Genomic DNA, 26551 nt, shown 5'->3' with positions numbered 1-26551 from the left:
TAAGTGAGCACAATGCCACTGTACCAAGGGTGTCATGCCCCTGACCCCAGGACTGAATCACTGCTCCAAGGGTCTGGTGTTGTCATATAGGTACCCTAATGTCCTCTCATTGCTTCCCAGTGCTTTTGTTGATCAGGTGAATCTTTCAAAGCACTAGCCATGAGTTTTAAAAATGACTATAGTGATTCTGGGTGTCTCAGGTTTTTTTTGCGGGGGGGGGGGGGTATTGGTGCAAAGTCCTGTGGGTAGCTCAGGGCAAGGAGGCTTTTTTAACCTTAAGAACACAGCTGCCCTGTTGTCTTCAAATCGCTGAGTGACGGTTCGAGGAGACTGGTTTGGTGGGGGTATTTTACTGATGATGGTGCCTACTCTCTCTTTGCTTAGTGCTGTACGTGGGAGGCTCTAAGCAGCGATTGCCGGATGCCGGCTGTGGTTCGTACAGGAACAGTGGCCCATGTTTGCCTTCCTGATGCTGCTAGCTGCGGGCTGCAGGAGTTGCCCTGCCTGGGGTAAATGTCAGCCCCTTGCAGGTACTTACCCCAGCCAGCCCGGGGTAGAGGAGGGTGCCCAGCACCTTCTGCACCTCAGTCCCCTTTACCAGGCCTCAAGGTGGGTGCCCAGAGAGGGAGGCACCTGCAATAGCTGTTTAACTGGGCCCGAGGGCGTCTGCTGAAAGGAGGGGGCAGAGCCTGAGGGGAAAGGCAGCCTAGCAGCTCCTGCTATTTATGGTGACTTACACTGAGCTACCCACAGGACTTTGCACCTTTTCCCTTTTAAAGCTCTCGCCTTGTGGCAGTGGCAGCCCATTCGTTTGAGTTGGGCACTTAACGTAACTGCTAGATGGTAACCTGCTGGCTTGCAGCTGCAGGAGGTGACCTGCAGCCTCCTACCTGAACGGGTAGTACCAGACAGCGCACGTATCCGTGTGTGCATTAGCCTGAAAGCACCAGGTGATTTAACAGTGGGGCCTGGTTTTTTCGCCCTGAGTATAACGTGCTGCTTTATTTGCCATGCTAACTCACCTTCAGGAAGATTGCCCCCGTTCCCTCTGAATGCATCAGTAATACACCCACCACCTGGCAAATCCTGTCCGTGGAAGGGGCGTGGTGACTTGGAGCAAAACGTTCCTCCTTGCTGCATCTTGCGCTTTGCCTTCTCTCTTTCTGAAAGACGGCTCGACCATTTTTCTCAGCCAGAGGTGGCAGTAATGAGAACCTCCCCACCCCATGACATTCTGCCCTGAACTGTATTTGCAGCAGAGGTGGGTTTATATCTCTGCTTTCCCTGCCCCCCAAAATAAATCCTTTCTGAACAATCCCCTGTGTGCAAATGACTCCTTGAACAAAGAAGCTGCCTGAGAGCCTCGATCAGGCCCTCCGGCTAACAGCTGATGTGCTTAAAAATGCCTGCTGAATGTGCAGCACAAACAGTGCCTGGCGGTATTTGTGTCTCAGAATTGTGCGAACCCCACCATTGTGTTATTCCAAATCAGGACATACCTGGCTCTGGGTCAGACTGAGCTCGATGCCTTTGCTGGGGCTGCTGCCCTTGGCATGCTTGAGTGTGTGTAGAGTACCCATGTGAGGATTTGCCCCCTGGTTCAGGGAGGAGGGGATCATTTGCCCAAGAGGCAGACCTTTGCCTTTGCAAGGGATTTAAGTGAAGTCAAGCAGAGGTGACACCTCTCATTTATTTACCCACCTGAATGCTTACTAAACGGACTCGTCAACTTTGTGCTGAATGTCGCAAGAAGGAGCGAGTGGCAGTTTGTGCACCTGTGGACCTCTGGGAGTCTGTTTTCACTGTTTCCTCCTCTATTCTCCATCTCCCTCCCAGCAGCTTTATACCTTCAGGGAGTTGAGGTCCTGCTGCCCATGATGCTCGAGCATTTATGGGGGAGCACCTGCTAATCCACCCATCCCTGGTTTCAGAGTGTAAGGGGGTGCAGACATTTGGGATGGGTTTTAACTCCATTGCCCCTCCAGAGACTGTGTGGGGTCCCTTCACCTCATCCCTGTCATTTCCCTTATATATTTGAACACACTCAGTGCTGCCTGATCCCAGAGCCCAGGTTGTGTGCTTTGCTGGGATGGCCTTCTCCTCCTCTTGCCCAGCAAGGTTGGGGTGCTGAGATTTCAGCTGCCACCTCCTCCCCTCTCCCATAATTATGTCAATAACTTTCTGATGATTACCCCACTTCTAAATTCTCTGCTTCTGGTACAGTCATGAAAGGGGGAGGGAAGGGTCCTGTGAGAATTCTAAACAACTCAGCTGTTGAATGATACAGTTTAATTATTCTATTTATTTAAGAATGGAGAGGCACTCGAACTGTCAGTGGTAATTTCCCAGGGCACTTGGGGTTTTGGTTCAGGAACTTAGGAGCATTGCAGAGCCAGCTGTGAAATTTGGTTCCAGACCCAAAGAATGAGAGCGTGTAGACTCTGCGATTTTGTCTTTCTGTCTCTTTCTTTTGTCTTGAAAGAAAGAACAGTCCCTGCTGCAGAAATCTTGCCGTTTTAGCTTGCCTTAAGAGCATTTCTTTGTATGGTTGCAGTTTATAACTGATGAATACATACAGTCATTTGTCACATAGAGAAATATCTTCTATAATCATTCAGTGCTTTCATCTATCAGTGTTTATATTCATAATTTTTAAGTGACTAGTACTGCCATAGATAAGCTCGCCATCTGTCTGAAACCTAAGAGTGACGTTGCTGCTGGTTTCTTCATTACTAATGCAAATCTTTCTGTAAGACAGGCCATGTTTTTGGAAAGCGTCTCTTTTGTACAGATGTATTTAATTCTCTGCAGCTCTGATGAATTAGCATATATTGATCAGTGCCCTAGCTGGAGACCAGACACTTGCCGTGTTCTATGACAAGTGTTAACAAAGACAGAGAGCAGTGAGCTCATGCGTGCTGTGTAGTGAGTAGTTCCAGCCATCTGATTTATTTGTAAAAAATGTGCCCTGACACAGATAAATTATTTTGTGAGTCTAACTTTGGAAATAATTCATCTTAATATGCCTGAGCTTTCTTACGAAGCTTCTCATTTATTTCTGCTTGGAACTGACACATCATTTCGACTGTGCCGATGTAAATACTTTCAGAAATTCTGCTGATATTTTTTCCTGGCAGTTTTTCTGTGTGCATGTTGTTTAGCAGCATATGGTTCTCAGAGTTCTGCTATATTCATCATCTCAAAAAACCCATTACATTGGGAGCGATGTCACATTTTTCAGAATTGTATTGCACTATCTGAGCATTGCAGGCTGTTGGTCTGTTCCCTGTCTCCATTTCTAACATGTGAGCAACTGACAAACAGGCAAAATGGGTTTTAGGACAAAGTTGCTTGCAGGTAGCTTCTGTTATTCCAGCTGTGTTCAATTCAGATCCTTCTTTCCATTATAAAACTGCAAACTGCCTGGAGTTTCCAGGAATTCTGTTTGCTTTCTAAACTCCAGCTTCTCAGCTTTGATTGTGGAGGATGAGCGGTGCATGGTGCTTGTAGTCACGGCTAGCCCTGTACGTTTCTCCTCCTGCCTTCTTTCAGGGCATTAATCTTTTGGGCCTGCTGTACACTGGGAGAAGCTCCATGGGCTTACAGCACGGGTGCATTTGGCTCTTCGTGTGTCTTATAGATTTCCTTGCTTAATGCTGTAAATTTTCCAGCCCTTACTCCTGATGAGCTATAAATGTCTGTTCAAATCTCTTTCCACAAGTTGCTCAGTTCACCCAAAGCTGAGAGCTGCAAACTGTCTTAGTGAGCACGTCCCGCCTTGCAGCGTGAGCAGCGTGAATGCCAGATCTCCCAACTGCGGTCTGTTGTTTGTTATCACCTGTGCTATGGAGTCCATCTTTCAGTAATATACTGCCAGTGAAACGGCATATTGCGCAGTCTCTCTGCCAGCATCACTGGAGTCACAAATGTATATACAGGCAAGCTAGCAGGGTGTTTCTTCTGTAATTAGCTCAGTCAGGAAAACAGCATCTGCTCTCTTGTAAGGTCCTTGGTTTCTTCCCCCCAGTTTCCACCTGCTTTGGCTGAGGGACACAGAGAGGTGAAGTGATTTGCCCAGTGACTTGGTGTCTGAGGCTGAATGTAGCTTGATGGCCCAGAAGCCTCCGGCTTTGCCTTAAATGCAGTCTTTTCAGCAGTAGCTTTGGGGATGTGGCAGGATTAGCAGCAGTGTGCTTTGGTCTAACTTGAAGGCTGATGCCTTTAACTCCCTCCAGGCCTGACTTTCCACTGTGTTATCTAGTTCCACGTGGCATAACCCAATCACTGCCAAAGGAACTGCTGTCCTAGACCAGACCAGCAGTCCATTCGGTCCTCCGGTCTGTGCTAGTGTCCAGTCCCAAATCATTCACAGGAAGGTGTGAAGTGATCATGCATAACATTCCTGAGAGGGAAGGAAGTTTCTTCTGGCCCCAGGAAGTTAGTTGGCTTGTGGCCTGAAGTTTGTGAGGTTTTCTATCCCTTCCACATTTTCATCCTGGCTACTGTAACAGGGGATGATGATCTTACCATTCATACAGTTATATTTATACATGAATTGAACAGTCCTAAATTCACCAACAATTGTTTTAACTTAGTAAGAGAGTTTACCAGAAAACAGCTCAGAGGAGCTGATCTCTCATTCACTCCAAAGGTGACCTTTGCTTCCTGTACGTCTCGTGACTTCCCAGCAGAAGGGTTGGGGACAGTCACATCAAAATGTCAGCGCTTGCTGGTGGACCCCCCTGGCTGGACAGGGATTCTGAAACCATGACCGGGTTTTCTAAAAAACCCCTCTTGCTCTGCACTGCCTCAGCAGCTCGGCATTCTTGCCTAGTAAGTATTTATTTAGCTGTCCCTGCTGTTAGAGCTGATAGCCCAGCTTCCTTTTAAATAATCTTCCCGTCCAGGCTGTGCCAGGCCTTGAATTTTTGGCGAGAGCTAACCTCATATGTGCAGGCGGTTACATAGGTGCAAAGGAATGGGATAGTGGAGGATGGCATGACAACCGCAGCTCTCCGCTTTCATGCCCGGGTCATTTCATTTCAGTCCCCAATCATATTCCAGCTATCTCTGGTAATTTGTTGTTGTTTTAAAAATAATAATAATAATAAGAAGAAGAGGAAGAGCAGTTATTCTAAAGACAGCATGCAGTGAAGCACAGAGATTGCTAATTCACTGCACTTGGCTGCTTTGCTAGGTTTAATAGTAACTAATGGGCTCCTTCTTGCTCATAATATAAAACACAGAGCCATTGCTAATTTACAGAACAATCCTTTATGCTCTAATTAGCAAATCTAACTGTAATTTACAACCTGGGAAGCTGCAGTAATGCCAAAGAGAGGTGCTTCAAGAGTGTCTGTAAAGGCCTCTAGATACTTTTACGGCAATCGAATTCTGCTTCACACACAGCCTTGGGCATCTTAGAACAAGTCTAGGGTTTCAATTCCCTCACTTTTGCAGATGAAAATGGAAATAGTTGCAATTGTCATGCAGGTATTGCAAGGGAGGGGACTGGTTTTGGTTGCACATCCTGGATAACAGAGCGATGGATTCTCAGATCCCAGATCTGCACCCTCAGGTTGGTTCTTAGGCTTGTGACTCTGACTTCTGCCAGCCTGTCTGTTTTAGCACCAGCATCCAGGCGTGAGATTTGCACTTCATATTAAAATCACCTCCCTTTTCCCCATTGTGCCATTTATTCAGGTGACTATAAAGTCAGCCACAAACAATGGCTGAAGTACAGGGCATTCACTGAGTTGCCTTCTTGATCTTTAGGCAGAGGAGCCAGGTTAAAATTCAGACCTTGCTTGAGCCTTGACTTTGGGTTGGACTTTGGCCTTATAAATTCTGAAATAACACATGTAACTGAAGGGAAACCTTCCTTCCCACGGCTTCTGGATGCTTAGGTATTGACCTGCCTGACTTTGATCTCTGTGTTTGATGCACTTGTGCTTCCATCTCCCTTCGTCATGAGGCAGAACAATCTGCTGAGTTCTCCTCTCCGTACAACTTAGAAGCAGGGGATGTTGAGCCAGCCCAAGTGAGCTAGGGTGGACCGGGACTGTCCAAGTGAGAAAGAAGCAAGTCTATAGGTGGCGACAGGGGATAGGATTTGGAGGAAGTATCTGTCAGGGGTAGTAGAGGAGAAGAAGGTGGCCTGAGAGGTTTTGTGGGTAGAATAGTAGCTGTTGTGGTGAATCTGGGCCTTATTTAATGTTAATCGCTACTCGTTCCCCTCAGGGCCTTCGAGCACCATCTGTAGCCTTAAGCCTGATGAAGGTCCCCCGGAGACTCCCTGCCTGTCAAGCGTTGTTATTCCCTTGATAGGCAGGGAATAACAATAAACCATCAACATACCCAAATGTCAAGTAAAATTCAGAGGCAATTGGCAGCAATTGGAGGTTTGGCTGGAATGGTCAAATCAGGTATCTTAGCAACAGAGGTAATTTGTCGTCTTGTAGACTGGGTTTGTTTTTTAACAGCTTCAGTCCTGCTGAACATAGCTGCTACAAGGGGCAAGCCCTGCCTTTCAACATACAAGGACGTTCCTTTGAATCTCTGACGCCTCACAACCACTCTCGTTCTGTTGCAACAGTGACAGCGTTAAAGACCCCCTAAATCTTTTCAGCTTTGAGTGTACAGGAGCAAACTCGGAATGCAGAGCAAGGCTGGGTGGTTAGGAGAGATGAGGTATGAGTTCGGGAGGTTGTAATGGAATTGAAGCTATTTGGAGAAGATTTGAATATTGTAAATCTTGCAATAAAGTGAAAACGAAACAAACCAAGCCCCATCTAGTTTTACCTGGGTGAAAGTCACGATGCAAAACCAGGCACCACCCTCTACCTGAAATAGAAAGACATTCATATTTTATATGTAGTACTTTGGAAGTCAGTGATGTGTGAAGCAACAGTGCTCCAAATTTTTGGCTTGAATTTCTTGTAGACTGTTGAGTCCCTGGAAGCCCTTCAAATCTTGGATGGCTATTTGCACTGCACTCACTCAATTCCTAAAATCCTTTCCCAGCTTGTACTGGGCTCAATGTAAAACCTGGGAGAAATTCTCAAGGGAAGCAGGTTTCAGAGTGGCAGCCGTGTTAGTCTGTATCCGCAAAAAGAAAAGGAGGACTTGTGGCACCTTAGAGACTAACCAATTTATTAGAGCATAAGCTTTCGTGAGCTACAGCTCCCTTCATCAGATAACTCATGAAAGCTTACGCTCTAATAAATTTGTTAGTCTCTAAGGTGCCACAAGTCCTCCTTTTCTTTTTTCAAGGGAAGCAGTGTTTCTTTGGTTGCTCCAAAGTTCTGGTCAGGAATTTGGAAGGATTATCCCTGGAACATCACACAGAAAACAAGTCATTGGTGGCCTTTAACAAGATTAGATCCGCTATCAACATGCCGTGTTAGAATATGGCATACAGTGAGTTGAAGCAATAACCTCCTAATGGACTGAATAGTAGATAAAATAACTGACTACATGATGAACAAGCAACAATATAATAACACTGAATCCCGCCAGTCTCATTGGAGATTTACATACCGTTCTTGGGCAGAGCAGTCTCATCAGACTAAACATTAATTGTGTTTCCATAATGAAGTTAACATGTAGCTAATAATGCTGACAATGGCCAGCAAAGAAGGCAGCTGTTCTACTTAGTTTGGGTAACAGTGCAATTTTCTGGTTAAACTATAAAATATTTTCACCTGGGAGCCCTAAAGGAACATGGGCAAGTACCTTTTAAAAACAGTTTTTAGCTCTCTGGTGGGTATCCTCTTAGGAACTTGAAAATGGCACGTGTTTTTCTTTTCGAAAACAAGACATGGATGTATAGTTACCTGAACCTGCAGTCCTCACACAGGCAAATCCTCCAGTGAAATCCACGGGGTTGGGTCTGTAGATCCTCTCTGACATTCCTCTCACCCACTGATGCTGCAGCAGCTCCCGTTGTGGTTGAACTGCCTTCACAGGGAGATTTATTGTGCTGTATTTCAGAGGGCTTCAGATAGCGGGAAGGGCTTGGTCAAGAGGAAGGCACTTGTAGTTTGCTCCAGAGCAGATAGAGGTAATGGTAGGGTGTGGCAGGAATGGGGACCGCGTCCTCTGAGTGGGGTGATCTATCCTTTGCCCAAGAAGTTAACAGTTATGGGGAACTTTTGGATTCCCAGGTGACTTTGGTTGACAAATGCATCCATTTTTGTTTCATTTGCCAGTTGTCAGGCAACCACGGCCGTTTCTCTGTGCTGTGGCCCTTGCCATGTGTGACATGGTGCTGGGTCTCTAACGGGTTGCCAAGGAGTGAGGGGTTATCGGTCGCTCCCTTTGCCCAGGTGCTGTAGGAAAGGGCTGTGAGCGCAAATGGCTGTCGGAGGGCAGAGAATGCCTTTGGGGAAGTCAGGGTCCATGCTGCAGCAGGGAGGTCTTTCCTAACTCTCTGGTTACGTTAAAACTTGATACATTATCAACACTAAGGGCCAGATCTTCAGCTGCTGCGTATCGTCATGACTACACGGATCTGTGCCAGCTGAGGAGGAGATCTCACCAATTAGGGATCCTTCCCCTGTATGGCCCATGGAGTGCTTCCACCTAGCTAGCCATGTCTTTGTGACTTCCAGACTAGGCCACTGCAGTGTGGCCTGCGGGAGGCTCCCCTTGATCACGTGGCCGCTGGAAGTGAGTGCAGAACATGTCTGCCCACTTGCTGTGAAGTGATGGCCATAAGGAGCTGGTCACACCAATTTTCTGAATGCAGCAGCTTGTAGGTGCCACGCTCGGTATTAACATGGATCTTCCCGGTTTGATCCTGACTTGCTGAGGAACTTTCTTCCTGTGTGCTTAGAGGAGCTAGAATCTGTTGTCCTGCGGGACATGGTGGAGCGGCTTGTACCCACATGGCGTGATTGGGTTAACCACACAGCTTGTTTAAGAGGCCGTAGTCTGTCTTACAGGTTAATGCGTTGCTATGACTTTTTAAAGTATGTGCATGCGGGTAATTATCATGGCTGCATTTTGTCACCGCAAGGTCTCATTTCCAGTAGCTAATCAGAGCAGGAGGGCCATCTGCAGCTTCCCAATCCTGGAGCCAGAATAGTTCAGCTTAGCCCCAGGCCAGACCTTGCAACACCCTGGCACATCTTCTATTTTTTGGCTGTAAATGTTTGTGTAGGAGTTTTGGCTGCTTTCCAGACCTTTTGTGCTTTAGGAGCAGCACAAATTGAGCAGAATCGGGCTTGGGATAGGGCCCCAGAGTAACATCTGGTTACTGCTCTGCGCAGCATTCTAATGGTTTCTTATTTAAATCTTGTTCACAGGATGGATTGTTGGAAAAGGTGGGTGAGAAATATAGAAACAGCACCTGGTGGTATGGGACGTATTTAGAGGTGGGAAGATTTTGAGATGAAACCTTTACTAACGACAGCCCCAGTTAATTCAGCTCTCTTTCCTTTCTGCTCACAGGGTACAGGTTGAGTTCTATGTAAATGAAAACACCTTTAAAGAACGTCTCAAGCTGTTCTTCATCAAAAACCAAAGATCAAGTAAGTTTTTGTACCAAGACACTCCATGACAGTTTTATTTTCCGGGTAATTACAATAATAACCAGGTTGTCTGAAATGAAAGGGATGAGGGGGGGGAAAAAGAAAAATCTAACTGGCTACAAAATAGAGAGAGAGATTCTCTCTCTCTCTCTCTCTCTCTCTCAGGTCTATTAGCCACAGCAAATCTGTTTGAGCAATATTTGTATGGAGGTGATGGATTACAATGTGTAGGATAATACATTTTTTTGCATACTTATTAACTTGAGCAATAAATTGCTGCTCACATTGACCAGTCTCCATCAGTCCTAGGATGGAAAGCAAGTGCCATCTAGTGGTTGCAACATTTCAGCACCGTACCCTTGGCACTGCTGCCTCAAGGGTTCTTCTGTACCCTGATGTCGATTTTTCAGAGTGCCGGTTCCCAGCACTGAGGACTATCTTTTTGCGTGTTAGCCTTAGATGGAGCTGGGTTAACGAGTTTCATCTGTGAAAGCAGACTGGTGTGGGAGTGGGTTTCCTTTCTTGAGAAGAACATGATTCTACAGGGAGGACAGGAAAGCAGCACCCTATATTTCTATTGTCCACATCACCGGCATTTATAGAGTGTTCACTACTATGGCACCTAGCTGCATTTTACAGGGGTGATGCTCAGCGCCTCTAGATTTACAAGCGAAATGACTACCCCTGTAGTATGCTGTATTGTTGTAGCCATGTCGGTTCCAGAATATTAGGGGCAAGGTGGGTGAGGAATTATCTTTTACTGGACCAACTTCTGTTGTTGAGAGAGAGAGACGTTTTCGAGTTACACAGCTTTCAAGCTCTTCCTCTTCCTATTATCTGATCAGAACAACCCCCCAGCCTCTCCAAGCTCATCATCAGAAGTGAGCTCCCCACAGACCAGGACGCCAATTCAGAGCGGCACCAGACCCTGCCAGAACAACAGATGCAAAACCTGCAGATGTATCCCCACTGCTACAATGAGCAACACCCCCCATAACGCACCTTTCAAGATCCATGGGTCCCACACATGCCTATCACAACATATGGCATACCTCATCCAATGCACTAAACAAACGCCCCAAGGACAGCTATGTGCGTGAAACCAGACAATCACTGTGCTCCTGAATGAACTCTCAGAGGAAAATGATAAAAGACAAAACCACCCTATCACCTGTGGGTGAACACTTTTCACAAAGCGATCGCTCTCTATCTGACCTATCAGTCATCCTCAAAGGAAACCTGCACAACACTTTCAAAATCCAAGCCTGAGAGCTTAAATTCATAACTCTGTTAGACCATAAAAATCATGGTCTTAAAGACACTGGATTTATGGCTTATTACAACAATGTGTAACCCACTAACTCCCCCGCCCCCCATTTGTCCTATGACTACAGGGGTGTTAATGGTGCAGTTCACCTTGAATGGTCCCTTAGTTTAGCATAAGTAACTAGCAGATATTCTGCCTGTTCAATCTTGTATTTAGCTGTGACCCTCTTAAGTACCTTTTCCAGACCTGAGGAAGAGCTCTGTGTAGCTTGAAAGCTTGTCTACCCCAGAAGTAGTGAGCCACTAAATTCTGTGATGCCCACAGCTTAGAGGGAGACCCAAGACTAAGGCATTTGTTACTGGCATATCAGAGCTGGCAGCTTAGAAAGGCTGGACAGAGCAGGGCAAGTTCCAGTGAGAGGGAATAGTGCAGGTGGGGGCAGTGGTGCAGGACAAGATGTAAAGCGGTTTTATTCTCTGCATTGCTTCTCACCCTGATCGTATACCCGATCAGCATGCAGGGCAGTGCGACATCTGATGCTTGTGCCTTCAAGGTGGCGCAGTGATGTGTACAATGGGAGCAATCTTCTGATTGGGGTGAAACATACATGTACGTGTGACTCAAGGGGCATGCGCATGCAGTGAAGCTGGAATCTGGCTTAATGTCAGCAGGCACAATATTCATGGAAGCTGGTACATAAGTTCCCTGGCACTGTCTCGTAGATGGCTATACCCCTCCCAGTCACCGTTCCCTCTAAGCTGTGGGCATGTGCGCGCGCACACAGATCCTAAACCCCGCGCACACGGTGAAACACCGCGCACTCAAAAAATGAAATACTACATCGGAGCCAGGCCGAAATATCATTTACGGGTGACTTTTGACATTGTTGCCCACCATCTATCAACACAGCCAGATTCTACTAGCTGGCAAGGGGAGGAAAGGGAAAGGAAGTTAAATTTCCTTTTTCTAAGTATTTAAAAATTACATTTATAAAATAACATGGTGTAAAACTATTGTCACAAATTGCAAATTAAAACTTTTTAAATGTATAAGCATTTTACTCGCTTGGGCGCATTTGCCTCATGGCGCACAAATTTGAACTCTGCTTCAAAAATTTGCACATAAGAAATTTTTTGCGCACACGTCCTGTCAAAAATTAGAGGGAACATTGCTCCTAGTGTCAGCCACGGGTCAGCCATCTGTCTGTTTACTATTTGTAATTAACTGGTTACTCCAGGTGTTTAAGATAACCACGTCTGTCTCATTCTTATTAAAGCTGAGGACTTCATGTCAGTCAGAGGCAGCAGAATGGGAAACTAATTCATAATTACAGATTTATTTGGGCATAAGCGTTCATGGGTAAAAACCCTACTTCTTTGGATGCATGGAGTGAAAATTACAGATTTTCTGTAATTTTCACTCCATGCATCTGAAGAAGTGGGTTTTTTACCCACGAAAGCTTATGCCCAAATAAATCTTAGTCTTTAAAGTACCACCGGACTCCTCATTGTTTTTGTGGATACAGACTAATATGGCTACCCCCGATAATTAATAATTAGTTACTGTGAGTAATGACCACTCGTAGATATAATATAACAGAGATGAAGAGGGTGATGTGGGCAGCCAGATGTGCAAGAACCGCAATATTACATCACTTAATATTCACTCATGATGATAACCACAAATCAATATTCTGTATATATGATACAGCCAGGTTACAGTACTCTGAAATGCATTTGCTGAGTGGATCTTTGACAAACTCATTATGAACTTGTAATAAATTTGCATCCTTTAAAGCTATTATGGGGCTCTCGTTTCTCCTTGCTGTGTACACCTACAAGTTATTATCCAGTTCAGGGCTCCTGTGTCTTTCCGTGTCTTTTCTTCAGGGACTCCCAGGTTAATAGGAAGTGATTTTCCATGTATTTCCCACCCCCCCTTTAAGCTATATATTCTTGTACAAGTGAAAGAGCAGTGCATGTTAGGACATCCCTGATTCCCGGTTTAACATCGTGGGTGTGTTGTCTTAAATGCCATGTTACAAAGAGAAGCTCTGCAAATGTTAGGTTGTCTCGATGAGGTTCTATTCTGTGTGGGTGAAATTCACCCCTGTGCGGAGAGGACAGCACAAGGTAGGTGCACTAATTAAATCCTATTTAAACCCTCAGAATAGTGTTTAAGTGGGCAGGTCATGCCCACCTACCTGAACTAACTTTAATGTGGCTAGGGCAGGTACTGGAAGAGTGAAGCTGTAACAGCGTGAGATGCAGCGCGGGCAACCCTACAAGTCATTACCCAGAGTTTTGGGTAGGTTTGTACAGGCCAGGCTGCTGCAGCTTCACTGCTCTGGTATCCGAGTTAGCTAGTTTAAAGCTAGCTCAGGTATGTCTGCTTGAGCTGCCATGACACCCAGTGATGGCCGTCTAGACATACCCTCACGAGAGTCATATGCCCTCTTTCACCCTTTATTAAACTTGGCACAAACATTAATGAATGTGCCCTGGACACATCCATCAAAACAGAAGAGCTATTATGTCTGCTGCTTACCAATCACCAGTGAGACCTCAGAAAGTGTCCCAGATAGAATAATTGATTGCTCCTGGGAAGTTCTGGCAATGGATGACTTCTTGTGGGATGAGAATGAACTGACCTGCCGTAAATCATTATACAATATAGCATGAAACTGGATTTATTTTTGTTAAAAATAGTGGCATGTTTATAGGGCTGGGGCACCCTGATTGAACTTCCAACAGTGTTAGAACTCTACGTGACCTCCACCTCCGGAATTTTCTTGTCTAGGGACAGGAACCTCCAGGCTGCTGCTGCTCCCTCCCTTCTAAACATTTCAGGCCATGGATTCCTCTCGTCTGTCTCAAAAATATCACCTATTTTCTTTGACTCCCCAGATTAATTCCACTCAAAGAATCAGGCTTTTATTTTCTGCCTGAGGGAAGGCATTAGCTGCCCTCAGGGAATCTCTAGGAGCTAATTTTATAATTTCACACTTTCTTTTGTTCTCTGTGGGTCATATACTTGTCAAATAGCTGGTGTGTAGCATGAGAGCGGGTGCCCAGGAGAGGAGGGTTTTAATGGAAATGTGCTGAATTTCTCACTGGTAATTTGAGTAATAGCCTGCTAAACTGGCTGTGAAGAGGAGGGAGTTGATAAAGTGGCAATTTGAATGTTCTGTTCCTCCTCCTACAAACCACTGAGCCATGTGATGAGCAAAGACTGGACCCTAGCTTGGTTGTATGAGTCTTATTAAATGGATGCTAGCTGATTCTGGGGATAAAAACATCAACAGCCCACATCCATTTCTTCCATACTGGGGGGAGGGGGTTTGCAAAGAGCCAACTCTTTTTGTTTATTTATTTATGTTGGCCTTCTCGTTATTTGAAGCTGCGTAGGATGTAGAGTGCACCCTACAAGCCTCGAGCAAAGTTCGTACAGCATTCCTGGTCTCCTGCAAGCTCTACTAATAGCCAGAAAAGCAATCATTACCCATCCTACCACGCATGCTATAATAAGCAGCATAAATTATTGTGTTCGTTCATTCTCATGCTTAAAGGATAATAGGTGTTTAAATACTATTGAAACAGATGTTCCAAGGATGCAGTAACATTAACGGGACCTCTGCTGCGGAGTTCTCCCTCTCCCCATTATGGGCACCGTGTTTTCTAAAGATTTTGGGCCAAATGATATCCAATGGCCCCTAATTGTGTGTCCATCACCAATTCCTGGCACAATCAACTGTGGTTGCAAACAGAACGTAGGAGTCTATTCAGACATCTAGGGCCAGAATGTGGAACTATACCATTGACACAGGCAGAAGATCCAGGACATTACAGGAAGGATGGTCCAGTGGTTAGAAGCTAGCTTGGGACTCAGTAGGCATGGGTTCAATTCCCTACTCTGTGAGGTGGAGATCCTCAAAGGTATCAAGGTGCCTTACTCCCATTGAAATAAATTGGAGTTAGGTGCCTAAATACCTTTGTGAATCTGGACCCTAGTCTCTCTGAGCATGTTCCCCACTTGTACTTTGGGCATAATAACAATTCCCTGCCTCTGAGGAGTTGTGGGGATAAATACAGAAACCAATTAAGATTCTGGTGTGGTAAAGAAACTGTGGTAATGGGGGCCATATAAGTTCCTTAGCTAGATACGTTGCTATCATTTGCAGTTGATTGTGGTTGTGAAATTAGATGCCTGGTTGAATTCAGCTTTTTAAAAAATGTCCCATAATAATGATTTCCCATTGCACCCAGTGAAAATTCCTCCGTCTCGCATGTGGATCTCCTGGCAGAACGGGCCCAAAGTTACACTTCAGAAGAGATTTTGTAGTCACCAAGGAGTCAGGATATTCTTTTTCAAAAATGAATGTTGAAAGGGAAAGGCTATAAAATTCAGATCAGCTCAAAGCGAAATCCTTTTTCACTTGTTACACGATCAGCCTGTGGAACACACTGCCACAAGGTATAACTGAGGACAAGAGCTAAGCATGATTAAAATCAGATTAGACATTATTGCGGGTAATCAGAGTTATAACAATAAAGGTTAAAATGTTTGGAAGGGGATATAAAACCTCTTGCTTCAGGCCTCTAACTAATGAGAGTCATGAGAGAATTTTCCCTGATAGTAGGTTATCTGATAACTACCTAGTGGGAGGGTTTCTTGTGTCTTCCTCTGCCGCACCTGATACCACTGTGAGTGACCGGATATTGCATTAGGTGCTGTGCTGGTCTGATTCAGCAATTCCAACTTTCTTATGACCCCCCTCTTTTGCTCGGAATGACTGTGCATCTTTTTGTGTGTCTATCATACATCAGAAGCCCTGCAGTACAGTCAGAGGAAGATGTTTGTTTCTTTTTAGCCTCTTACCCTGTTGTCTTTTCTATTGCAGGCCTAAGGATACGGCTATTCAACTTCTCCCTGAAGCTTCTCACTTGTCTTCTCTATATTGTACGTGTTCTACTTGACAACCCAGCAGAGGGAATAGGATGGTGAGTGTCTATTAGCTGCAGTAAGGTGGATTTTTAGCTGTCTAATCCATCATTGGGTATTTATTAGGCTCCCATCATGATTGTCTCTAAGCATCTTTCAGTGTTGTTGGTCTCCAGACAGCACTTCATGTTTAGAGCCGGTTTACTAGCAATTAAGTGGCTGTGAGGGTGACGATACCCTCAGAAGTTCCACCATAGTCCAGTCCCAGATAAAGGGATCTCATGTTCTGTTCTCCTCACCGTAGTGCTGAGTCTCACTAGTTGCTGCAATGGGGAATAGTCCATAGCGAACCAACTGTCCCCCTCAAGGAGTGGTTTCTATCCAGAGGCGAGGAGATTTCTGCGGGCAATAGCCGTGCATCTGCTCTTGCTTCTTTTCCTCTTACAAGGTGAAGAGAGTGCTGCTTCTCCAGCCACGTTGTATGTTCTCTTCTGAGTTGCTATTCGTCTTATCTGATAACTTATTTCACTCCCTTTCCATTTGGACGCTTGAATGCTAACTTAAATTTGAGGTACAGTGATGTGGCTGGAAACAGGACACAATCACCAGCTAGTCACACACCTGTGGCATGGGGAAACCTGAACTCGTGTCCCACTCCAGAATCACAGGCCTTCAAACTTTGCTAGCTTGTTGATCAAAGGAAACCTGCTGGTCATACATATAAGCAGGTCAAGTTTTGTCCACTAGAGGGCAGTAGTGAACATAAACGGGAACATTTCACGTTCCTCCACCTTGGTTGAGTCCCACAACAATTCAATGAGCAGTGATATGTGAGGAGCGATATTATCACCTTCTGTCTTTTCCCTGCCTATTGTAAACATTATTTCAAAAAATTGCTAATTCTTCCTGCTTTGTTTTTTCTTCATTTTTAATCAGTTAATTTAACAAATTTGTGGGATAGAATTGAGAATTCCTAAAACCAAAACTAATGACAATCCACCAGTCTATATCTGCCGCTCCTACCTCTCAGAGTTTGTTCTGTCTTACTTATTCATCTATTTACAGCAGTGACGGGGGGCTGTAAATCTGGCTGAGTTCTTCTGCTCTGAATGCATCCTTTATTATTATTATTATTTATTATTAGCATAAACTGCAGAGAGAACAAAGCAGGGTATTTTGTTTAGGCCTTTTGTGGGATGGCTGAAACTCTCAGAAGTTGTGGCGTATTTTTTAGTGTACATTTGTTATCCTTATACTACTGTTGACAGTGATGGGTCCCAAAGAATGCCATGGGGAAAGCAGAAGGGCTAGACGGGGCTGATGGTAGTTGTGTTGGAGGGTTGGGCTGGGCATTGGGACCCCAGTCCATAAAATGATCTGTTTCCACATGTTCGTCTAACTGAACTAACACAGAACGATTAGTCTAAATGTATTTTGCAATAGAGCTGCCATTTCGCATCCCAGGGGGCCTTTTTTGTAAGCCAGTGTTTCAAACTGAGTCTCAGAAGCACTATTGATTTCCCAGAGCCCCTAGAAGTTCTGTCTGAAATCCATTTAGATACTTCTGATATAGTTTGACAAAATCATCTCTCCGTCATCTTATCAGAACTGCCAAAATGTCTGTGATGCACTGAGATGAAAAATAAAGCTGTGAGCTTTACAACTAGAGATAAAGAACTGTCTCAAACAGAACTCTGTGCAGTGGGAAATAACTCTTGTATGTGTCTATGGATACCTGCGTACTGGGTTACTTTATCAATTAGCTGTCAGGTCACCATCCTTGCAGATGGTTAATAGGAGACACAATAGTGAAAATTATTTTAGTACTACAGCAAAGATGAAGGGTGGATGCTTCAAGTGGTCTTGTCTTGCTTCATTGTTTGAAACTCTATGATATAATAATCTGTATGTTCACTAGCCCTGGACAACCCACTGGAAAATAAAGCTCGTAGAGAAATTTAGAAACATTTTCGCAGACAATTTTCCAAATGCTCTGGGGAAAATTTTCATCTGAGTTTCAGAAATGGAGATTGCCCTACAAGCTGGCTGAAAAACAGCAACATGTTTTGGTAAATTTAATCAAAAAGTTGAAACATGTCTCATTTGAGTTGTACATCTCCAATACTGAGTGCCGATGGCACCACACTGCTCACTGACAAAGAAAAGATACTGCAAAGGTGGGCAGAACACTTTAACAACATCCCCAATCAACAATCATCTATTAATGAGGAGGCAATTGATTGACTGCTGCAGATCAATATCAAAATCTCTCTTGCTGATCCCCCAGCGCTGACTGAAACTGTAAAAGCGATTGACCTGCTGTCAAATGGTAAAGCACCAGGAACAGATGCTATACGGGCCGAAGTCTACACGTCCAGAGGCTCACACATGGTTCTGAAGCTGACTGAATTTTTTCAATCAAAGAAACTATACCCTAGGAGTACAAGGATGCATCCATTATCCACTTGTACAAGTGGAAGGCAACAGATAATCCTGCAACAACTATCGGGGCATCTCCTTGTTATCAGTAGCTGGCAAAACTCTTGCCAGAATTCTGCTGAATTGCCTTGTGCAACATATTGAACAAGGGCTCTTACCTGAGAGTGTGTGGCTTCAAGAGAAGACATGGGACCATAGACATGGTGTTTGCAGCTCATCAACTTTAGGAGAAATGCCAGGAACAGAACTCCAACCTGTATATGACTTCGTTCACATGACTGTTGTGATGCATTACCCCAAAAGATCTACTCCCCAAAAGAGGAGACCCCATGGTGCATCATGGGAGATGGATGTTGACCAGAGAACTCAGCCTGTAGAAGAGAATGGGACCATGAAACTGCAACTCCCATGAGGCACCATGGTGGTATTTCAGAATCAAAATACTTCAGATTTCTATTTATTCACGGACACCTCTGCATTTTCCATGGGCTTCCCTCCATTTTCTGACCAGCTCTACTTTGTATCCAGCTCTTGAGTGATGCTGCTTCATGTATTTCAGGTGGGGTGGAGGGGTTCAGTGTTTTGTGACTTTCTTCTGACCGTTTTAGTTTAGCAATGCCAATAACAATATTCTAAGTGTGGGTCCCTTTCATCTGTAGCTTTAAAAATTATTCGACTACCTTGCTGCAGACTCACAGGTCAAATTGCCTTCAGACATGGGACAAATGCTCAAGCCTTCAGCATAGCCTGCAAACGTTTTCTATATGTTGACATCCTTGAAGGCACTTACCCTAAATCCTGTTTAAGTCTTTTGGGAGGAGATCAGCGTTGTCATTTCAAGAGCTGAACTGACAGATGATTAGATTTGTCAGCTTTGCTCAGTACTTGAATGTGTGTCTTCTTTGTGGGTGTCCTTTTTTTGCCTTTTATCTGTATATAATTTCTCCCAGCACAGAATGCAAGTCAATTAGCATTTTGATTCTTCTGTTTGCCAAGGCTGCAGGCTACTTATCTGGGTGTGAAGGCAGGGAAAGGAGAAACATCTGACACTTAGCACTAACACAGAACTTTTCCATCTTCTGTCCTATCCTTCACAACTTTTGTGAAGGAGGTGAGTAGGCAGAAAGTGAAGTGACCAGAGTCCATGTCGGAGCCAGAACTAGAACTCTGAAGTTCCTGGATTCACATCCTATGTTTGGACCATACCTCTTATTTTTGACAGTATTTCACCATCTGGGTTGCTGGGGGATTTGATATCAGGCCAGTTCTCTTAGGAAGCTGGCAAATCAGTTGGCTCTTGGAAGAAGGAGAATGTCTCCACATGTCTCTGAGTAAAATGAATCCCAGCTTCTCTTGCCTGTGAAAACCCAGCCAGATAGAGAGCCTGGTCTTTTAAGATGCTTTCACTCTTTCTAGGTGGATACAGTTCCTTCTGTTTGTCCATGCCAAAATGTGATTTTAAAAGAGGCATTTTATTGTCAGATATATTTGCATTATCTCAGGGTATCTTAACACCTTTAGGCCTCCACTGGCATGAAGAGTGAATATTAACAGGGGTGAGGCTTAACATACCAAAACTCAGTGAAAGAGGCTGAATTCTTGCATTCAATTTCCCAGACTGCTTGCAGCAAAACTCCTTTCCAGTCCGGAGAGAGGCTTCAGCCTTGGGGTGGTGGGGTGCAGTATGTGTGCAATAAGTGTTGGTCAGCATGGCTGCATCCTCCCATGGTAATAGCGCATGGCTTCAATACTCTGTGTGTGCCTTTCACTGCTGTCTACCTGGCTAGTTGTTCTGGGGAGCAGCTGGTTTGTCCTAGAAATGCAAGTTCAATGGCTTGGGCTCTATTGCGATCTCCTGTTTGTTAATTTAGAGGCAGCTTCTGCTATGCTGCATTTTACAGTGATAACAGCCGTCAGTGGGGAACGTTGGTAAGGTACTCTGAGCTCCCCCTTGCTCTGCCAACTTATTTTGGATCAGTGGCAGTGGAGAGTAGATCTGTGATTTGTTTCAGTACCCTTGTTAATGATTTGCTGATCGTTCCCTTAGTCGCCATGGGTAACATTTTAAAAAATACTTCTGTGACTTGGGCCCCAAAGTCCCACTAACTTTCAATGGGATTTAAGCATCAGTGAGAGTTAGGCACTTCTGAAAATTTTATCTCATGACATTCCTTAGCATAATTATATAACAGAGATAACATGAGCCCAGAGGGGAAATCACACCTGTCACTCACTCACCTCCCACCCTCAGGGGTTTCTAAGGATGCCCTAAAATGTGCAGGGGTGAATTTCAGTGAAGACCCAAAAGTCTCTTTCTTTCTTGTATAGTCAGTTTGGACCCATCTACTATATTATTTATAAAATAAATTGCTATCAAAAGTTGTTGGCCCTTTAAAATTCTTCTGACCTTTTAGGATGCATCCCACCAGATAACAACACTGAATTCTTGTTGAAAGACACATCTGTCCTCTGCAACAGGAAGAAGTTTAAAGAGCTTTGTATACAGAGGGGCAGCACCTCAGCTTCATGGACATTGATGGAACTATGACAATTTATGTCAACTGAGGATCTACCGCAATGAGTATATTTCAGAGGGCATCAGAGCACATCATTGAAATGTAGCTTGGTTGAAAATATTGGTGTTAGACTTTTCTGGGGATGGGGAGGAATGTCCCAAGAAGCTGTGATGCAAGGCAGGTGGTGATTGGTTTTGGATGTAGAGAGTGGTGACAGACAGATGCTGGCTTGATTAGACGTTTCTCTAGATGTTGTTGCTTTACAGATGAATTGATGTTTATTTCCAGAACTCCGCCCATGGCATAGTTTGAGATGAAGGGCTTTTATATTTAGAGATGCGGACGTGTCACAGGAGGACATTGATACTAGATTCCTTACTATTGTGTTGCTAGACAATGGCATTTGGGAGGTATTTTCTAGGGCTGGCTGGAGAACAATATTCCATTTTGAAAAAAAAATTGTGGTTTTGACATTTGTTTTCATTTCTCATTGGAACAAAAGTGAGACCTTTTGAAATATTTCATAAATAAACATGAAAAATGGACTCTCTAGCCCAGGGTCATATTTCTATGCTGAATCAGGTAGAGGAGGGACTTCAAGCTCAGTCTTTCATATACCAGCTGTTGGTCTGTTGGCTACTCAGGGGGGGCTCTTGCTTGCTTTCCCAATGACAGCTGAGTCAAAATCAGTACGTTTCCAGGAGACATTTCAGTTTTGCTGAAAACTTTTAACTATGTCAAATAGACTTAGTGCAATGCACTTCAAATCCAAGAAATGCACCTTATACCCACTTATCTCTGACTTCAGTTTTTAAAGTTATTCAGCCTAACCGTGTACTTTAAATTTTTAGCTGGTCTTTTAAGTCCCCATTAGAATAATAAAAGGAACAATATCCTCAGAAATAACCTACTTCATCAGGGAGGTTCATCAGTGTCTTGCACCTTAAGGCATCTTGCTTGGCGTGTTTAACATTTTACAAATACAAGGCGATGGTCCAACAGTAATAAAAGACCTAGCTGATTAATGAGCCTAGCTTCTGCTAGACCTGGGGTTCCAACAACAGAAAGTACATTTGTAATTAACTTTAGCCATTGGCGCTTTTATGCAGGAAAGCCCAAGAGTAGATGGGACTTGCCCCAGGAGAAATTTGTTTAAAGTGCGTTCCAATGGTCTTTCTATATTATGTACCCTCTCTCCTGTAGTATCTAAGCACCTCTCAATCTTCAGTGTATTTAGCCTCACACCCTCCTTGTCAGGTAGGGCAGGGCTATTATCCCCATTGTAGAGATGGGGAACTGAGGCACAGAGAGACTCAAGTGAGTTGCCCAAGGTCACACAAGAAATCTGTGGCAGAGCAGGGACTCGAACCTGGTTCTCCCATGGGCACGGCTAGTGACTGAACTACTGGGCCAACATTCCTCTTGGTAAGTCAGTAGCTCACTTTGAGCGTCAATACCAGAGTCCTTTTCCCATTTGGTGACCTTACCTTTCCAGACTTGTGCAAACCAATTTGGTATCATCTGAAACATGCATTGTTGCTTTGCAGTCTTCTTCCCTCCACACCCAACCCAACCCACTTGTCCAGGATGCTTAATTGTGAAGAGCCATGCTACCTGGCACCCACGCTTGTGTTTCCTGGTTGTGCAGTATCGTCACTCTGCATTGTGCCAAACAGAATGATTAATGACTCGCATTCATTTCCGTTTCCACTCATTAGCATCGTGGCAGCCCTTGAACTTAGCTCTTGGTTAACTGTTCTGGAGAGCTGGGAGCAGAGGGTTAGTTTTAGTGCTACCGGTCAGAATTTGAATTAGTGGATGAGCTTTTAACTTCAGGTAAAAGACCTCTAGGACAAACGGTGTTGGTTGGCTTTTATTGACTGACTGATTTTAGCCTGCCAGAGTGATACAGCAAAACTGCCTGCTTTAGCCACACCTGGGGGCTGGTCTTTATAGGTGCAGTATCTGCAATTCTCAGTGAAGTCAATGGGCTCTGGCCCCCTGGATTAAAACCACTCTAATTGCTGGGTATTATTATTATTACTAGACTGTGCTGTATTACGTCAGCTGAAAGCACAGCCAGCACCGACAACCAAGTTCGTTTCTGCAGCTTCCAGGCTCTTTCTCCTTTTGGGAACAATGGCTTTGGTATCAGCCTGCGTCACTTTCATGAAGTTGAGAGGCAGGCTCTGACTTGGAGTATTCTTTATCTCTCACTGGCCCCTTGGGCTGGTCTGTTGCATCATACTGATTGTCTCCCTCTTAGTTTGTGTTTCTCTTGTCTTAGCTGGGGATGCGAAAAGCAGAATTACTCAACCTTCAACCAGTCGTCTACAGAAATAAACTGGTAAGTTGCTAATAGCACTTAAATCCTGCTTCACTCTAACCAGTTGTTGGGGAACCCGGTAATATGAATTTCTGATGTTTGTGGCTACCGGTAGCCACTGGTTATCCATAGTGATGCAGCTGACAAAGGAAGAGAGAGAATATGAATCTCAGTAACAGAGGGATTGAGATGCACAGTTAGAAAAGCATCCACTGTTCTGTTTTTGGAAATGAGTAATTCTCCATGCAGAGGGTATTCTCAGTAATCTGTTTAACAAAACTCTCATACAATTCAGCACGCTCACTCTTGCTTGCAAGGGTAGGACTGGATGTGCATGGGAGATTAATTTCACCTCAAGCGGGTTTGTGTTGTCCAGGGTCAGAACCAGCACGTAGCCTGTGAGAGGTTTCATACGCAGATTTGCAGTTCAAATTCTGTCTAGTTTCTGCTAAACGAGTCTAATAGACAAAGTTGTCCTGGAGTGAGAACAATTGATGGTTCCAGCTAATGGATCCTGTCAGTCTTTCCCACTGGAGCATGCAGGGTTTTAGGTGGCTGAGCCTAATTGTAGTTCACCAGACATTCTGTTCCAGAGCTTTGTGAATGTCAAGACTTACAGTTGAGGGTTCTTCAATCTTCTCCAGTTTGATTCCCTTTGCACCCTGAGTCTCTGAAATTTGCAGGAGTTATTCAACTCATTCAAAACCTGAATTCACTCTCAAACTGCTTAGTCCTAGATGGTTTTCACCTGAATCCATCCACTGGTTCAGGTTCACCAAAAATTCATCCCACATTCATGTATCTGGCCTAAGTTTGGGATTTCTAGAAGTGAGTCTCACCAGGTTTACAGTTTTATTACTGAAGTTTTGCAAAAGGGAATGACACAGAATTAGCTGGGCCTGAACCACACTCCAGGCTTACAGCCCCATGATTCTGAGGAAATTCAGATCTGGATGCAGACTTTGCATTTTTGAATAATAATAATGAATTTGTTAAAGATATAGATCAGTAAATGTTGACTTCACACCTGTTGGGTAAAACACTGAATGGCTTGTTTCAAACAGATTCCAGTTTAGGACCACTGTGAATTTTCTTTATAGGGCTCCAATCTTCTGGGTGGATAGAAAAATGACATTATGGGCAATACAGGTAAGTGACTGAACTTCTAAGGCTCTGTCACACAAAATCCACGACACCAAAGGCAAACCGTATTTATTCTGTGCAAGGTTTGTTTTGTGTCGTTCGCGTGTCTCTCTGCATCTTTCTTCCTGGAACAAATCCTTGAAGACTGATAAACAGAGGACACTGGTGAGTGGGAATAGATTGTGTTTTTCTGCTGTGAGCAGCTAGATGGCCCTAGGTGAAACTTACAAATGCCGATGGAAAAGATAAGAGTCTGTTTATGCAAATGTTTGTGAAGATAAAACCGTGAGTTTTGCGCAGCTCTACGCTCCTGGCCCAATAGAGCCTGGGATAATGTGGGTCTACAGTGAGCCAAATAAGGTTCAGGGGATCAAGGACCTCGGAGAAGGTTCCTCCCCCCTCCCTCTCTCCCGTACTGCCCCAGTCTTTTTATCTCTGATCTGTAGATGTTCTCGGCTGGGGGAAGGGAAGGCTTCATGGGTCTAACGTGTTTGGCTATTTTTACTCTGAGTTATTTTATTAGTGAAAAATTTCCCTGTGATGAATTTTTTTAAAAAAGGTAAACTCCCATCTCCATTAAACTCAACAGTAAAACTGCTCTTGTCATCAGTGGGGCCAGGATTTCAGCCCACGGATTTGTCTAACCCCGAAGTGGCACTGCTTTATCTATACCAGTACGGTTAAAACAGCACAGGTCCTTGTGTGGATGCAGGTCTATGGGTATAAAGGGAATAAGCTATATCGGTATAATTGCCTCCACACTAGGGACTGTATTTTGATTTAACAAATAATAATTATGCTGATAATCACCCCCTCCCCCCAACCAGCATAGTTGCACTGATACAAGCACTGTCTAGAGCAGGCAGATATTTCTGAAGTTTGACAAAAGAAGTGTGAAGTGGAAATGGAGGATTTCCCATTGTTATCCCCAATCTGTGCCACTCCCATATTTTCCTGGGGTTCAGTAAAGTCCCCACAGCCTCCGTGGTTGGCAACTTTCATATTTGTTGTTTGTAAACCAGGTGGGAATATTCAGTTGGCGAGACCATTTAAGTGGCTGGATAGCCTCAGACCTCTTCGATGATGCTTCAGATCAAACCCAAAGCAATTATATTCTTTTATATTTTTTTCAGGTTAGCGTAGCTTTAATCAGCTTCCTAGAGACCATGCTTCTCATCTATCTCAGCTACAAGGTAAGAGCCCTCCAAGTAATGGATTTAAAGTTTAAGGCCCAATCAAACACTCCTTGAAATCAATGGCAGTCTTCCCTTTCTCATTCCCTCTCACTCTGCAGCAGCTGCTCTTCTCAGATCACTCCCTACACAGCTTTACTGTGGGCATTTGAAATTGAAACCTGGACTGAATTTTGCAAATGGCCTGTGTCTTTTTTTTTTTTTTTTTTAAATAGGTCTAACAAATCTCAGATCCAAGCACCCACTGAATATCAGAATATTAAAAACCTGGATCTGAATTCTGCAGCTTGAATCTCATCTCTAATGCGCATGAAAGTCTCCCAGCTCTCATCCATCACTGAGCTCGCTGAATTGAAACAAACACTCTTCGGTAGGCACACAAGGGAAATATTCCTCCAAGAGAAGGAAAGTCAATTTGTTTCATACAGCAAATAAAAGATGCTTACCAGCATTTGGCCCCTGAGACCTCCAAGCAGCTCTCTTGCTGAGTCCTGTCACAGGGATTGATCCTGTATGGTGCTGAATACTCCAAGTCAGTAGTTCACCAGCAAAGCCTGGGAGCAAGTGACTGACTTTAAGCTCACAAGGAGTCTCGCTGACTTCAATCCCATGCTTTCTTCAGGCCAGAGTGTGCTGCCCCTTGTAGGACTGAGCGGCGTGAGTGCTCGGTGGAGTACATGAGAACATAAGAGCTGCCATGTGGGGACAGTCCATGGCCCATCTTGTCCAGGATCCTGTCTCCGACAGTGGCCCATCCCAGAGCTTCAGGGGGAGTGTACAGAACAGGGCACTCATGGGGTGATCGTCCCCTGTCTTCCATGCCCAGCTTCTGGGGAGTCTAGCCACAACCATCGACATGGTCCGAAATGGGTGGAAGATCTGGGAAGAAGTGGTTCCCAATGGACGGACCTTTGTAAAAGGGACTGTGGCAGTGTCAGCCCCCACAGCATGCCTTGGTGTCCGGTCTACCTTCCCTTCGGGAGGCTTTGTCCGGCAGCTGTCCCGCTCAGCCCTGGAAAGGGACTTAACAAAGGAAATGAAAGGGCCTTCCACTCTCCTGGGTGACCTTTCACTCTGCTGTCTCACAGAGCTCTGTCCTTTTGGACCCAGCCCCTACCCGAGCCACTGACCTCAGGGCTCCCCCCGCCCTCAAAGTCCTTCCCCCCAGTCTGGATCCTTATTCCCAGTCTTCC

General features: G+C 44.6%; 1 protein-coding gene across 8 annotated transcripts in view; it reads left to right on the top strand.

The window, feature by feature from the left end:
* The window catches only part of KCNT1 (potassium sodium-activated channel subfamily T member 1), a 200584-nt gene that overhangs the window by 112060 nt on the left and 61973 nt on the right, over positions 1-26551 (top strand). For all 8 annotated transcript variants that reach the window (XM_074973566.1, XM_074973565.1, XM_074973568.1 and 5 more), the window contains 5 exons: positions 9454-9533; positions 15701-15800; positions 22984-23043; positions 24123-24171; positions 25299-25358. In XM_074973566.1, coding sequence (XP_074829667.1) covers positions 9454-9533; positions 15701-15800; positions 22984-23043; positions 24123-24171; positions 25299-25358 — 349 coding nt within the window. The remainder of the gene's footprint in view (positions 1-9453; positions 9534-15700; positions 15801-22983; positions 23044-24122; positions 24172-25298; positions 25359-26551) is intronic.

Source organism: Natator depressus, chromosome 16, assembly GCF_965152275.1.
Source record: "Natator depressus isolate rNatDep1 chromosome 16, rNatDep2.hap1, whole genome shotgun sequence".
Lineage (NCBI taxonomy): Eukaryota > Metazoa > Chordata > Testudines > Cheloniidae > Natator > Natator depressus.
This window is presented reverse-complemented; position numbering and strand designations above follow the sequence as displayed.